Source organism: Hydra vulgaris, chromosome 08, assembly GCF_038396675.1.
Source record: "Hydra vulgaris chromosome 08, alternate assembly HydraT2T_AEP".
NCBI lineage: Eukaryota > Metazoa > Cnidaria > Hydrozoa > Anthoathecata > Hydridae > Hydra > Hydra vulgaris.
In genome coordinates, this window is record NC_088927.1 from 11981024 (window position 1) to 11996951 (window position 15928).

General features: G+C 26.7%; 1 protein-coding gene across 1 annotated transcript; it reads right to left on the reverse strand.

Moving 5' to 3' along the window:
• Positions 1-3240: 3240 nt before the first annotated feature.
• Positions 3241-14242, reverse strand: LOC100210875 (cyclin-F). Its single transcript, XM_065803084.1, has 11 exons — positions 13998-14242; positions 10824-11077; positions 10103-10212; positions 9317-9390; positions 8130-8871; positions 7875-7970; positions 7267-7357; positions 5501-5571; positions 5360-5421; positions 5172-5259; positions 3241-4767 (listed from the first exon to the last, which is right to left on the reverse strand). Exons 1-11 carry the CDS (start codon positions 14005-14007, stop codon positions 4095-4097), a joined length of 2271 nt encoding a protein of 756 aa, XP_065659156.1. The 5' UTR covers positions 14008-14242; the 3' UTR covers positions 3241-4094.
• Positions 14243-15928: the final 1686 nt, after the last annotated feature.

The window sequence follows — 15928 nt, forward strand, 5'->3', positions numbered from 1 at the left end:
AGTGGAATCAAGAGATGAAATCAAGAATATATCGATTAAAAGTTCTTAGCAAAAAATTCAGCTTTGTCATTAGGTCACGTGACAAAGTCTGAATCATACAAGAGAGGTGGAATTGCAGATTTGCCCTCATTATTGATACTATTAAAGATTCTCCAGAAGTCACAAGAAACTAATTTTTGTGATGAAATACGAGATTTTATGACCTAAAAAAAGCGGGCTTTGGCGTTACAAAAAACTTTTTACAATGGTTTCTAGCAGTAATGAACAGGCGTTTTCTGGAGAATTGTTTGGCTGATAGATATGGAAGTAACGGTTTCAATTGGAAATTGCAGCAGCACGATGTGAGGAAAACCATGGAGAAGAGTGAGGCTTGACCTGGAATTGTTAATTAAGAATAAAAGATTCCATGCCAGCCTGAATCCAGGAAGTTATGTTAGAAGCACATTTGTCAACAGGAAGACGAAAGATTTCTACCCAAGGGCAATCACGAAGAAAATCACGTTAGCTTTAAGGTAGTTGTAAAAGGTACAATGAAAAAGGGATTCAGATGATGAATAAGAATGAGATAATAGTTTTAGAGAGAACAAACTGTGATCAGAAGCACGTAAGGTTGAATGTGAAGAAACTGAACTCTGACTAAGATCAGAAACAAGACATAAGTCGAGTAAAAAAAGGTAAATGTTTCGGGTTGTCTGAAAAGCGAATTGGAAAGTTAACTATTTGAGTTAGGGATTGAGAAAGCCAAAAGTTGTGGGCTCTAATGCCTGCAGAGTCACTGGCACTAAAACCAAGCCATTCAGTGTGATTAGCATTAAAGTCACCGACAACTACAATATTAGCTGATGGATAAAGAGAGAGAGCTTGGTCAATGTAATCAGAAATAACATCAAAAAGAGTGCAGTCTTGAAATGAAGGAGAACAATATAGAACAAAGAGAAAGGCGATAGAGTAAAGTGATGCTAAACGAAAGCACATAAAAGAATAGTCTGTGGATTCAAACCTAGTTTCACGACAAATGGGTGAACTCTTACGAATGTAAATGTCCAGGCCAAGCATGTGACTATTGGAGTCTTTACGAATTAAAGGAAGATAACCATCAACACTAAGATCACAAAATGAGACAGCTAAACTCAAATTACTCTCACAAAGAGCAAGTAGGTCTGGTGAACTTTGTAAGAGATAAGACTCAACAGAAGAAAAGTTACTTCGAAGACCACGAATATTAGTGAATGATAGATTTAGAGAACTTGGTGATGACAACGGTTTTTTGTGTTTTATAGTTTTTGGTACTTTATTCATTTTTAAATTTGTTAAAGAACTTGACTTAAAGCATAGATAGTACTCAATGCACTGTTTGATATCTTAAGCAATTTCCTCATTACTATTAATAAACCCTAAGCCGTAACAAAGGGCTTTAAATGTGGCCTTGGCAATGCACAACAAAAGTACAAACAGGGACACCATTCATGCGCAACATGGGACTGTTAATACTTTGATATTTTTTAGCTGTTGATGGAATCAGCCTCTCTGAGAGCTACTACAGAGTTTGGAAAACCTGACTACCAGCCGGGCTCAGAACCATAAAACTGAGTTTTAGAGCTGTACCCTCATTAGGAAATAATAGAATGAGTTGCCTAGTCATAAAAACAGAGACACAAGCAAAACCAATGCATTGAGTCAAGAAGATCCAGCATTCAACATCTTAAACTGGAAACAATGTATTATAAATACATCTGCGCCAGCCTAATAGATGAAGAAGGGGTGCGAAGCTGGTAAATAGATAGAATCTGTTTACCCCTTAAGTCTTTGCCTAGGAGGTCTTCTACAAGATAGTAGCCGGATGCATTTAACATCTGCCCAAGATGAGTATTTTTATCGAGACACCATCTCTAGCCTTTACTCAACCAAGAGCCCAAAGGAAGGGGGTGTTTTTAGTCTGAGTTGGCATTTCCGAGCCTTTGCCTAAAAAGGCGTATCCTACAAGGCAGCATGACATGAAGCAGATTGTACCGGGTTACATGTTACCAGTAGCAGGATAGCCTGACCTGACATATAAATGTATATTTTTATCACAATAAAATAATATATAATAGAATATATAATAAATATAGAATATTTAAATAATAAATTATATATAATATATAGATATATTATGTATATAAATATAGTACATATAAATATATAATATATAAATAATATATAAATATAGTATGTAAATGATGTATAAATAATATATAAATATAGAATATATAATAAAATATATAATAGAATAATATGTAATAATAATAAATATTATTTATATATATATATTTATCACAATAGAATATCTGAAACACAAATATGAAGTTAATTTTTTGTTAAAATGAAATCTGTATTTTTAATTACGTTTTTTTAAAAAAAATTTATGGTTTAATCTATTAATCTTTTACTTACTAATTTTGCACCATTTAAAGTGTTTATTATTCTATTTTCGACTGTTGCCGTTAAATAGCCTGTCTTTGTCTTTTTTTCTTTCACAATATTTTTATTCTATTATTAGCTTGGTATTAATCCTACTATCATATTTTCGTTTGAATGGCGCTACCTTTTTTAATGTTATTGTTTAGACTTTGACCAGACTCCTGTTTGAGTAACTTCTTAGACCAGACTCCTGTCTGAGCAACTTCTAAACAACTTGAAGGTTATTCCTTTTTGTAAATATTTTTTTTAAGGAATTAGGTTAGTAGTTAAAATTAATTGTAAATTATTTATATTTTTTCTATTTTTAAGAGGGGGATTTTCCGGTAAAATCCAAGAAACATGTTTTTGATAAACTTTTAAATAGCTTTATGATAAAAATCGATCTTCTGCATTATACTTATATATTTTCAACTTAGTGATATATTAAATTAATCAAAAACCATGAAAAGTCTAAAGCCTTTGCATAAAAGTTTTTTCTTTTTAATACAATCCGCAAAAGATTAATGGATGAAATCATCTTATTACAATTAGACAGTTTTTTTTAGTTGATACTAATATTATGCAATAAATCGACTTCTGGTTACTGTGTAGTAAGATATATATATACTTATTTTTAAAGTAAAATAAAATTTTCAAAAGAAAATATCTTGTTACTTATCGAACTTAAAAAAAAAAGGAGCAAGGAAGTATTTTTCTTCTTTTTCATTGTAAAACAATCTCGTTATTATTGTAAACAACCTCGTTTATATGTTAATATATGTTAATTGCGAAATCAATATCTTTATCTTAAAAACAATTTATTTCTCCATAAATAATTTAAATCAAATAAAATAACAATTGCATCAAACTATACAAGTAAAAGTAACAGCTTTTTTAATCATGAACTAAACAAAAAAAATATGACATGAGATTAAAACTTCCTAATCGTGACAAAAGAAAAAAACACGCACACGTCTAAACTTAGATAAGAAACGACTAAACAATTAAGAAAAAACATTTTAGAAGAAAAAAACTTTTTAAAACAAGGATTTATATATATAAATCGATAAAAGGAATAAACCAATATAAAATACTTAAAAGAAAATAGTCTATATAGGTTAGGATGAAAAAAGAGAAAAATAATGAAAAAGAATCCTTATCCGATTTATAAAAAATACTATGAACCGTTTATAAGAAATTACAATTACTTTTAAATACCTCATAAGTCTAATCGTTTGCCTACATTTAAAAAAGTAAAAATGTTCAAAATGAAAATATGAAAAAAACAAACAAACAATGAATGAAATAAAATACAAAACAAAAATCTTTACAAATATTAAATAAAAGCAGACGAGACAAAAATTCTTTAAAACATTAAGAAAATTTGTCTAACAAATATATCTGAAATAAAAAATGTACTTTTACTATAAATATATGTGTATAGAAGAGCTAATATAATATAATATATACAACAATATAATACATATGAAGAAATCTCTCTATAAAGTATGTTTAAAACAATTTGAAAACCTGAGAAAATATGTTGTACATATGAATATAAAAATGATTTTGAACTTCTAAAATCTTCAAATAAAATTCAAGGAATAAATTTCCGTATAAAATCTTTAAATTTTACTTTTTCTAATTAAAACAAATTAATTTTTGCGGAAGCGACTAGAACGCGTCCGCTTGCCAATAGGATCAGTTGTAAGAGACACAGTCTTTCTTTTATTAGAACGTTTTCTAGAAGCAGAGACAAAGCACTTGACATTAGTGGGTGGTTTGTCTGAGTTATTTTTAGGAAAAAAAAACAAACTTTCATTGTGTTCACTACTTTTCATGTGGTCTTTAAAAGTACCTTCGCTAAGCCACTTTTTTTCTAAGCGAGTAATTCTACCAGAAGCGTTATTATATATTGGAGTGTAGCTATTGTATTCTACCATAGACTTGTTGAAGATTTTAATATCTGCATCCATAGTCTCATCATCAGAAAACTCCTCTACAAAAGACAATGACTTTGTGCGACCAACACAAAACGTTTCTTCAAATGATTCCGAAAATGCATCACTGTCTTCATCACAATCACCATCATAGTCAATACTCTTGATGCTTAAATTTAGAGTCTCATCCATAGATATAATATCAAATTGAAAAGGATCTTGTGAAATACATGTTAAATTACTGTCTGCAGCTAAAATTCTATGTTTGATTTCAAAAGGCTGAGCAACAACAATTTTAGCAACGCAATCATATTTCTCTGAAGAGTATTCATCTTTAATACTCTTTAAAGGTAGATCACGATCATCTTTTATTGAAGGACATAGAATACTAAAATAATAATAATATAAAAAAGATCTTTTGTTAATAATTATAAAAAATGTCCTGACTTAAAACTTACAGATGTATTAACATATTTTGCAAAAATCATCTTTTCATCACAATAATTCAAGCATAAAATAAAACTAGTAGAACTTGAGTAATGATTCTTATAACATCAGCTTGTGTTTAAGCAAAAAAAAAAAAATTATTAAATTTTAATAACAAAAAACAACAACCTAAAACTACACATAAAACATAAGCATAAGTTTGAACCACAACAAATATTAGAATCAAAATACTAGGACTAATAAGTACCTCTGAGTATTATTTGTTTTTAAATGATGAAATTTAAAAACTTTGTTTAATTTTATAATATCTGGAAATAAATTTAAAAATTTAATCAAAGCTCATACCATTTATAGTAAAGAAGAGAAGCACAGTTAGCAACATCTTTTACAACAAAGCCAGTATACTCTTCAAAACAATTTAACCATGGACATTCTAAACCAATTCAGTTAGCAGAAAAAATTATTATTCAAACAAGTTTAGAATCTTAGAATTTTAAAGATAACTAAGAACTGAGAATATTAGAACATAATACCATTATTTAAGATGATTCCTGCAAGAAAAATACACGAAGCTGCTAACATAGATGGTTTAAAACTAAAAAAATAAACAAATAACAATAATAATAAAACAGTGTTAAAGTATATAAAATTTAAAATTTTTTTTGTCAACTAACCTTCCAAAACAAGTAAACAACATAGAAAGATCGTGCAAATAATGTGATAGATGTTTTGTTTGAAGGCTAACCTGAAAAAAAAAAAAAAAAGTTAAATATAAAAAATGCTGCTTTAAATAAATAAAAAAAAATCAAAACAGTAGTTGTTGTAAAAAATGAAAAAATATAGCAAAAAAGTCACGTGCACTTGTTTTTTTTTTTTTAAAGTTTAAATTTTATTGAATTTTAAGTATTAAATAAGAAAAAGAAAAAAAGAAAAATCATTTAAAAAGTGTTAGTAAAAAGGGGCCCATAGTGGGTTTAACATTTACAAACATTAGTACCACCTCTACTATAAACAAAAAAAAAAAAAAAAAAAAGAGTCTTACAACCTTCTATAAATTTATCTCATCATTTAGGTCTTTCTTTTAATACTTTACAAAAATATTGTTTTCTTTTGTTGTCGTTGGTTGTTTTAAACACTTTTAATTCTAAAAGTATTTAAAAGCCAAACTTTTTACTTTAAATATATATATATATAGATATATATGGTGTTTTTAATATTTGCTACTATTTATTAAATGAAATTAAGACAAAGAAGTTGATTAAAATTTTTTTTCTGTATTAGATTTAATATTAGTTGAAATTCTTTGATAATTTATTATACTATATAAAAACAATAACTAAATATACCCTTAAGTAATTGATGAACCTTACTAATTTAATTAATGGCAAAGTTACTAAAAAAAAAAAAATTGTAACATGTATTTCCAGAAAACTATTTAGATACCCAGAAAAAATAAAATTTTGAAGAAATATCCAGAACCGTGGAAATATCATGAAAAAGATAATCCATGTATATATGCAAAAGAAACAGATACATATAAAGCAAATGTTTACAGAGATGCAAAAATTTTATATTAAGAAAATTACATTTTAAAAAGAATTATAAATAAACTTTGTAATTATTGAAACAAAATAAATAAGTACACTTGAATATTTTATTTAAACTGTTTATGAAATGATTAAAATGAAATTTCAAAACATGCATAAAACATTTTCCTTTTTAAAATTGATTAGTTTTTTTTATTTCATTAGATTGTTGCAAAATTTTTCCTCTAATTTCACCCAAATAGGAATAGAAATTTTTTTCATTATAGTAAAAATTTTTTGTTCATACAATATAAATATATAATAATCTTAAACAGTCCAAAGTATTTTAAGTTGAGTTGAATTTTAAAAGAGTTTTTTTTTTTAAAATTTGAGATTCAGACTCTTAAATAACATTTGAATTCCAGTTTTTAAGAAATGAGAAATAAAATGTTTCCATTTTCCGTATATCTAAAATATTTTCCGTATATCTAAAATAAAGCAATTTCAAAAATAACACAAAGAATAACTTAAGATTGAAAAATATAGCTACTAATGAAATTATTAAAAGTACATCTTAGAAGCAGAAATACAATTGCTAAACATCATTAATCAAAAGTACATCTTAGAAGCAGAAACACAATTGCTAAACATCATTAATCAAAAGTACATCTTAGAAGCAAAAATACAATTGCTTAATATTATTAATAAAAAGTACATCTTAGAAGCAGAAATACAATTGCTAAACATCATTAATCAAAAGTACATCTTAGAAGCAGAAACACAATTGCTAAACATCATTAATCAAAAGTACATCTTAGAAGCAAAAATACAATTGCTTAATATTATTAATAAAAAGTACATCTTAGAAGCAGAAATACAATTGCTAAACATCATTAATCAAAAATAACACTTACTTCTGCAAATGATTGTAATAGGTTCAAATAATCCCAAGATGATGGCATCCAAAGATCACCTTTAAAAGTAGCTATGATTTCACCCATCATTCTTAATAAAAAATTAAATTTGAAAAAGTAACTTAAAATTAATTAAGAAAATATCTAATCAATGTAATTACTTATTAATGAGGTTAGTATATCATAAGTGTTAAGCAGCTTTTTAATTATCAGAAAAATCATTTTCTAACATATAATAAATTTAAATAGTTTTGGATGTTTTTATAATATATAACTACATATACAATAACATGTGATAATTATTCCAAATAACAACAAATAACAACTGGTCAACGATCAATGAACTGTTAGTTATTTAAAAAAAAAACGAAATTCTAAAATCAATTTTGGTTAATCATATTAGATTGACAAGAATTGCAAATTAAGCTAAATATATTTAAAAGATTAGAAGGGCTCCAAAGTTCTAAAACAAGGCAACTCTGAGATTGATGTAAAGTTGCTTTTTTATCTTCTATTCTAACTAGATTAAACCAATTTAAATTAAATTGATTTAATCCAGATAATAACTAATTGCTAAAAACAAATAACAGAAATAAAATATCACAAACCTTACAACATCTTCATATTGGTAAGTTTGATCTGTAAGCCAGGATGATTCTCTAACAGTTAGTATATGTAATTGGGGGCGAGGATCATAATGCGATCTTTAGAAGAAAATTTATAATTAATAATAAAAATATTAAGAAAATAATAATTAATAATAAAAATATTAAGAAAATAATAATTAATAATAAAAACAATAAAGAACAAACAATCACAATAGGGAAAATATATAGTAAAACTAAAAATTAAATCCAAGGTACTTGGCAGCAAGAAGTAAACAAGTGATTCCAAGTAGTTGTAATTTAGTCCGCTCAATAACACGTGTAGTTAAATAGCGATCAACATATTGCACAGCTGCATGAATAACCTGATGACTCATATCTTTCATATACGCAACCTCAGCAAGCCAGTCAACCAAAATGCAACGCATGAGGCTGTTAATTTTAGGTTGAAAGGTTTCTAGTTTATCATATCGTATGCAGATATTTTTTGAAAACAAATTTTCACAAAAGCTAGTTGCTTCTTCTTCTCTAAGACATTGTTTTTGTTTATTAACAATATAAAAATTGGCAAGCATGAACGAAGCTTCTTGGTTCTTCATTTGAACACATTTTTTTAAATCTCGAAACCATTGAAGCTTTCTGCCAGAATCACAATCAGATGTATTTTGCACTAAGAGTTCTTGAAAGGCTCCATGTGAGCAACCATCTAAAGATGACATATGAAAGTTCTTAGAAGCATCTTTTGAATGAATATCTGATTCTAAAGCCAGAACACGACCAATATTATAGCAAATGGCACCATTTGTCGAGAGTGAAGTCATTTCAAGCATTTGGCTTTGAATTGCTTGCTTCAAACAAACTGATCGGTTTGACCAAGGAGGACGAATCAACATCCAGGTGATTGGTTTTTTAGGAGCAATGCATGTGTCAAGCTGACAAAAATAAGCTGCTGCTAGATTTGCATTGTGTTTAACTAATTTTTCATTTTTTTCTGAACCACCTGTAACAAAATTTTATAAGTTATAAAATAAATATAATAAATATTAAAATTTTTACTTTTAATCATTAATATATTTTTCTGACAGAAAGATCACACAAAAAATTAACTAACCTGAACAAATTATTTTATTAATAAAATGTTATAGACAGTTTGCAAATTAAGAATAAACAAAATAATGTAATGGTTTTAATATTTAGGTGATATTTAAAATTCCTTTAATTAAAACTTAAAGTAGCAAAATCATCATCATAAAAGACTTTTACTGTAAAAGTCTCTTATGATGAAAAACCTTACCACACAAAGATACCTGTTGCTCTCTCTATATGTACAACAATATAAATTAAAAAACAAATCTCTCAGGAGAGTTTCCCTGTAGCCAAAATGTGTCAAAATTCTATTTGTTATTATATCAAAAATGTTTATTAAAGGGAAAAAACAAACATACTTATTAGATTATAGTGATATAGATGTGACAAACCAAGCTTCACCAAACACTCGATGTTACTACATGATGCTCCCCTGTATAATTCAAAAATACTGATTTAAAAAATAAAATTTTAAACAATAAAATTGTTTAAACTTTTGTTTAAACAATTTTATTGCACTTTAAATTTAAAAGTATACTATTCTAAATATAATTATGAAAATAAATTAAATATTAAAACCTAATATATATATAAAAAAAAATAGCAATAGCAATATTATATATTAACTAAATACTAATTTGTTAGTCACTTGGTTCCTCTTAAAAAAAACTATTTTTATTTGAGTATGTGTCTGACTAACATTAATTCTATCTGTTATTATTGTTTCATTATGTTTCTGCAACAATAAAACTACTAGTTTTATTACTATTATTGTTAATTTATATCTTTGTTTTATTTTATATCTTTGTTTTAGCTTCTAAATTCATTATTACCACAACAATAATGAAGATTCTGTAGTTATAGCTTTATTACTATTGTTACAATTATTCTTTTATTTGTTATGATTATAGATTAATTGAATGTGTGTGTGTGTGTGTGTGTGTGTGTGTGTGTGTGTGTGTGTGTGTGTGTGTGTGTGTGTGTGTGTGTGTGTGTGTGTGTGTATAAATATTTAATATAATTATTCATATATTTATTGAGGGTTTTTTGCTGAATAAAAAATAAATGCTAAATTTCTAGGATATATCATTTACTTTGGTTTTGATCAAGTCTTGAACATGTTGATATAAAATGTATGCATTTACCTATGAAATAAACTTTCTTCCTGAGCTGATGTAGGCCATAGACCTTGATAACTTACTTGTGACCAAATAGTAGAATTGCCATCAATGAGTTCTTTAAATCTTCTATTTATCTAAAAAAAAAATTTATGTATTAAGTTTTGATGAAATAAAATTAAAAACAATTACTATTTCAGTATTTTTTCTTTATAAAAAAAAAATAAAAAAATATGGATTCTTTTAAGATTTAAAAACAAGCAGTTTCAGCAGTAATTAATAATAAACTTTTTCGATATATTGAAAATGTAGTTTTTAGAGCAAAAAGACTACCATTTTTAAACATTACATTTAACGTATGCTTGAACATGTTTTAAAATGACAAATTTGCTAATTAATTTACATGACAAATACAAAACAGATTAAAACTATTTTTTTTTTAAAGATTAATATCAATCATTGCAGATAAATTAACATTTTTAGTCTAGCTAAGCTATATAATTAGGTTCCTATATAAGATTGCTTTATTGAATTTTTTTATTTAACATGTGCTTACTTATGACATGATTATTACTAATTACTGATTACAAAGTTACTTTTTACAGATCACACAGTTACTTTTTACAGATTTACACCACACAGATGTAGTGGCGCAGCGCTTGCCTTGCAAGCTAAAAGTACATTCCCCTGGTAGTACTGCACATAACTTTTTTAATAGTTAAAATAATTTTAAATAAAAATCACTTACACATCTAAGCATGATTAAATCTTTTGCATTAAAATAAGTGAGAATTAGTGTAACAACTTCATGAGGAAGTTCGTCAAAAGACTTTGCTTGCATAAACAAACTTCGAATAGCAGATGAGCGCAAAACATTTGTTGTCCTTTTTATATCTTGCAATTGCAAGAAATGCACTTTTTTTGGTAGAGAAGTTCGCCTTCTTGTAATCATTCTCGGTGCTGAAGCATATCGATAACTTTTATTGCGTAAACAACTCTGAGCTATAAATATGAAATATAAATTAAAAACACCACAAACTTTGACTAATTTTTTTTGTTTTGACACTATGAACAATTAATCAAACTAACCTATCATTATTTTTATTTAATATTATTTTCGCTTCCTAATTTTTATTTAATATTATATCTTCATAATTTAAAGACTTAAAGTTCAAGCTTTTTTTTGTATTCATTTAAGAAAAAAATAAAAAAAAACTAAAGATTAATTTGAAAATTTGAAAAAAACCTAAAACTAAAGATTAAATAGGTAAACTCAGTTAACATTGCTAATTGGAGAACAGGAACTTTTTTTTTTTTAATTTATTTTATTTGAAACTCTTTTCAAACCCTAAATTCTGAAACATGAATCTTGTTAAACAATGTCACTGCATGGAGAAAAAAGTTTAGTGCTGCACTTCCAAAGGCATAGGTTAGAATAAAATGCAAAATCTAATAAAATGCCAGTCAGCCCCCAAACTGGCATTTTATAGTATTTTGTATTTTTTTCATTCTCCAAAAAACCAAAGGCTTGCGTTATTTTTTAGTTTGAATATTCATTTTGAACACTGAAATAGTTTAAAAATTAGTTTTTAAGTATTATTTATTAAAAGATTTGTTTTTATTCTTTTATTTAGTATACCACTTTATCAATAGTGTTTTTCAAGTTCTTCAATTATTCAAATAATTTCAGTAATTGTTCCTCAATTACTTCATGCTAATTTAAAAGTAAAATATTTTTTTAAGTAGATATGCTTTTGAGATGTAGTCAACTACCTACAACCCTGTAGCCTACTACTACATTATTATACCCTGTTGTCTGCTGCTACTACAACCCTGTAGTCTACTACAACATTATTATACTGAATTGTCTAAAATTGTGTACATTTTACCTTTATTTTTATTATTTTAAAAATTGATAAACGGTTTTTCATACTTTTTTTGATGGTATTGATTTTACATTTTTTGAAAAAGTTTTTACAGAATATTATTTAGTACTTTTTTAGTAAATTTGCTTGAATATCAAACAACCTTGATTAGAAAAAAAAAAGAAGATCATAACTTCTTTCTTATCCTTTAGAGCGACACTACTATATATCTCATTATCTCTGTTCTTTCCAAATGCTGGACATAAACCTTTATTAGCCATGTTGCACTGCCTTACATCATAACGCTCTAAATATGGTGTATAACCTTCCTCCTTAAACGACTCATCTCTTGATTTTACAAGTGGAGGTAATTCTACCACAACACTTTACCTTTCCACCTTTTTTTTTTTTAATTTTAATTACCAAAAGTACACTTTTTACACTCAAAAGTAGCAATATTAGGAGATTTTGTATTCCACTGCATCTTCAATAGGGTTCTACTATTGCTTACAAACTGTACAAAAAGTAGATTTTGCTATAACTTGTTTCCTATACACTTCACATGGCCTCTTTTCAGTGTTTTTACTTGGTTATTTTTGATTTAACAATTCACAACTTTTGTGTTTTTCATTTTTATGTAAAGCTGTTTCTTCCATTTCATGAAAACTGAAATCATTAACTTTTCTGTCTCTGCAATTGAATATAAATCATCTGCAAAAACAGCTACTTCAAAAACAATCCAAGAAAAGCAATGCACACCAGACTTTACTTTAAAAGTACTTTACTATCACTCTCTTTATCTTTCACCAGCCATTTAACTGTTACCAGCCATTCTTCAACACCTTAATACCTTAAATCAAACTCACTACCTCTTTAAGTACTCTAAGAAAAACTTTTTAAGGTCCACAAATACCATCCACAGATCGTTTTTCTTTATTAAAAATCTCTTTTGAACAATAAAATGCATGTTTGTTAAAATTGTACTTTTATATTGCATTGCAAAGATCTAACACCCACATCTCTTGAAACATTCAACATCTCAACCAATCCACCAGAAGGATCTACAGTAATGTCTGAATCCTCTGAATAGCTAATTACACTTCACTGCAGGTTATCAACTCTGTTGGTCCACTAAATTTAACTGCTACAGTTTTCCATCTCCAAGGTGAGTTGCCTTTATCATAATTAAAAAGCCTAATTTGCACAAAAACTTTTTTTTTAATAGGATCAGTTTGACCTTATAATCAAAATTTATTCCTAAAATTGTTTTTTTTTTAAGTCAAAATTTTGTCAATGCTAAATGGGCATTAGTTTTATTACAGTTATTATAGTTTTATTACTGAGTAAAACTGCTAGCCTTATAAAAATTCATGCAGTATATTCAAACTCATGCTAATTTATGCAAGTCTATGCACATTTTCTACTAAGATAATTTAACTTAAAATATATTTTTTTAATATAAAATTTCATATTGGGGTGAAGCATAAACTTAACAGGTTACTTGTTGATTATTTAGTAAATTATTGTTTCAGAAAAAAACAAGATTGATTTGAAGTTTGTAGTTAATGTTTTTATAATTAATAACATTTTATACTATTTATTCATGCATTTATATTTACTATCATAATTTAGTGACATTTCAAAAAACTTATTTCAATCAAATTAAACTTAAATCAAATGATCATCAACAAATATTTATTTCAGATGAACCAAAAACCAGTTTAATTTTATTGAATAGAGATTATCAATTAACTTTGTGATAACTGTTATAAAACTCTGAATTCAATTCTTGTTCTGCCAGGAAAGCAATAAAAAATATCTTATAAATGACTAGCCTACAACTAGTACCTAGTAGTACTAGATTAATAAAAATAAAAATAAAAACAATTTACTAAAAATTCTTACTTCTGGAATAAAAACACAAACAACGTCTTCCTTATTTTATTTTGCATTATACTCATTTTATTGCATTTTCATTTTTGCTAATTATATATTAAGCTTTTTTATTGAATTTAGTACAGATTGGTTAGAGCATTGTAATTAAAAAAAAATCTTACTTTTGACCATATTGCAAATCTCTTAAAGTACTGTAAATTAACCAGAATATAAGACAAACATAAAACTAATAATGCTATTTTAAAACGTGCAATGTAAAAAAATTGCGTAGAAAAGGTATATAGAAAGTGCCTTGCTTTGTGCTAAAGCTTTCAGTAGCGGTACAATGGACTAAAGGAGAACATTCTAAAGTTTTTCAATGGACCAAGAAAAGGGAACCTCCTTTTTTAAAACATTATTTTTGATTGGCAGATTTTTAACGAACAAAATTTTAATTGGTCATTTTTGAAAGATAACGGAAAATGTCTTTGTTTTTTCCGTTGTAATTTACTTAATTGTTAGTATATTTCTATTGTATCCTATTTGTATATTTTTGTATATTTCTATCAACCTAAATGAAATGTAAACATAAATAAAAACACGAATTAAACAACCATACATTGAAAAATAATAAACAAAAAAAATTATTTATAATAAGTTTTAACACAAAATAAATTAATATGCATAATGCTGTTATCGTTAATTGGCTAAAAATATCATTTTGAGCGCTCTTTTTTAAATTTAAATAAATTACCACGCAAGATAGAATACAATTTAATTTTAATATATTTAAAAATATATTATAAAACTATTATTTAGGTTTAAAAGATTTATTTTAAATTCTTTTATTTTTGTGAGAAGTTATGACTTATATTTTGTTGTAATTAGTAGAAATAAATTTCTTTAGGTTGATCGAGTAATAACTATCTTAAAAATTGACTAACCTTAATAATTCGGTGGGAATTATATTAAGGGCTGCTGAAGACTTTCGCGACGCCCGGGGCATACCAGCAGTTAGATGCCCCTATAAGCATACATATTTATAAATTAAAAGCACCTACAAGTTTAATGACTGTGTTTTTATTTCTAATACCGCTATTTTACATCCATATTTTCATTCCATATTTTTAACATTTTAAGTATATTTAGTTAAGAAAGCCTAAAGTGTTTCCAGCAATGAATTAAGATGCTAAATACCGTAAAGTTTTCGCAAACTCAATTTTAGTTTGATTTTGTTGAATAAATGACAAAAACGCAACATTGAAGATATTCACTTCAAGCTTATGTTTAGGCAAATTACGGAAAAAACTGTTATTCCAGATTCATCGCAATTTCGTTATCATCATTCGTTTTACCAAAAACTCTGTTTCATAGCTAAGACAAGTCATCCGATCATCATGGGTCAATATTTTGGTAGAAGCTAAAGCGGCTTTCGAGCAGCAGTATTTTCCCTAGGTCGTTTTGCTATTAGTTTTAAAGCAGCAATCTGAACTGAACGTCTGGTTTCCAAAAATTTTGTATTGGATGATCTTCTATCTAGCGGGACAGCAGCTGAAAACAAAAATATCTTAGATTTTTATTTATTTATTATAATAAACAATGAAACCTTTTTCATTAAAAATTTAATATTGATAAAGTAAAGCAACACCAAGCTTTCATATGCTGACGATTGACATTATTGCAGACAAAGTTACATCATAAACATACTTTCTAAAAGAGTTTACTGTAGGCTCATGAGTTACATCTTGCACTTGTTTATTCCTACGGTTTGCAAAAAAGTGCTGACGTTCTGGATAATCCTTGATTAGTTGGGGTTTTAAATGAGCCATTTTTTCATTAATTATATGTTGAGTTTGATAAAAAAGGCTGTAGTTTTAGAGTATAAAATTCAACCTAATGTAAATGATAAGTAATTTTGTATTCCAGTATAAGGTCACTACGTTATACAAGTTTATTCAAGCCTAGAATTTTTAATTTTTGATGGTAAATAAAATGTTTAAAATGTATGCATAGTAAATACACTTATTTTCTGAATAAAAATTGTTCATATAGCTATTGTGTGTGAACAATTGTTCATATAGCTATTGTGTGTGAACAATTGTACATATTTTGC

Excerpts from the sequence above, each read along its gene's own strand:
- LOC100210875 (XM_065803084.1), bottom strand. Across the intron at positions 5,422-5,500 it reads TTGTTTACTTGTTTTGGAAG|TTTTAAACCATCTATGTTAG; the intron begins GTTAGTTGACAA and ends TTATTTTTTTAG. Across the intron at positions 4,768-5,171 it reads TCTCTTCTTTACTATAAATG|TATTCTATGTCCTTCAATAA; the intron begins GTATGAGCTTTG and ends TTATTATTTTAG.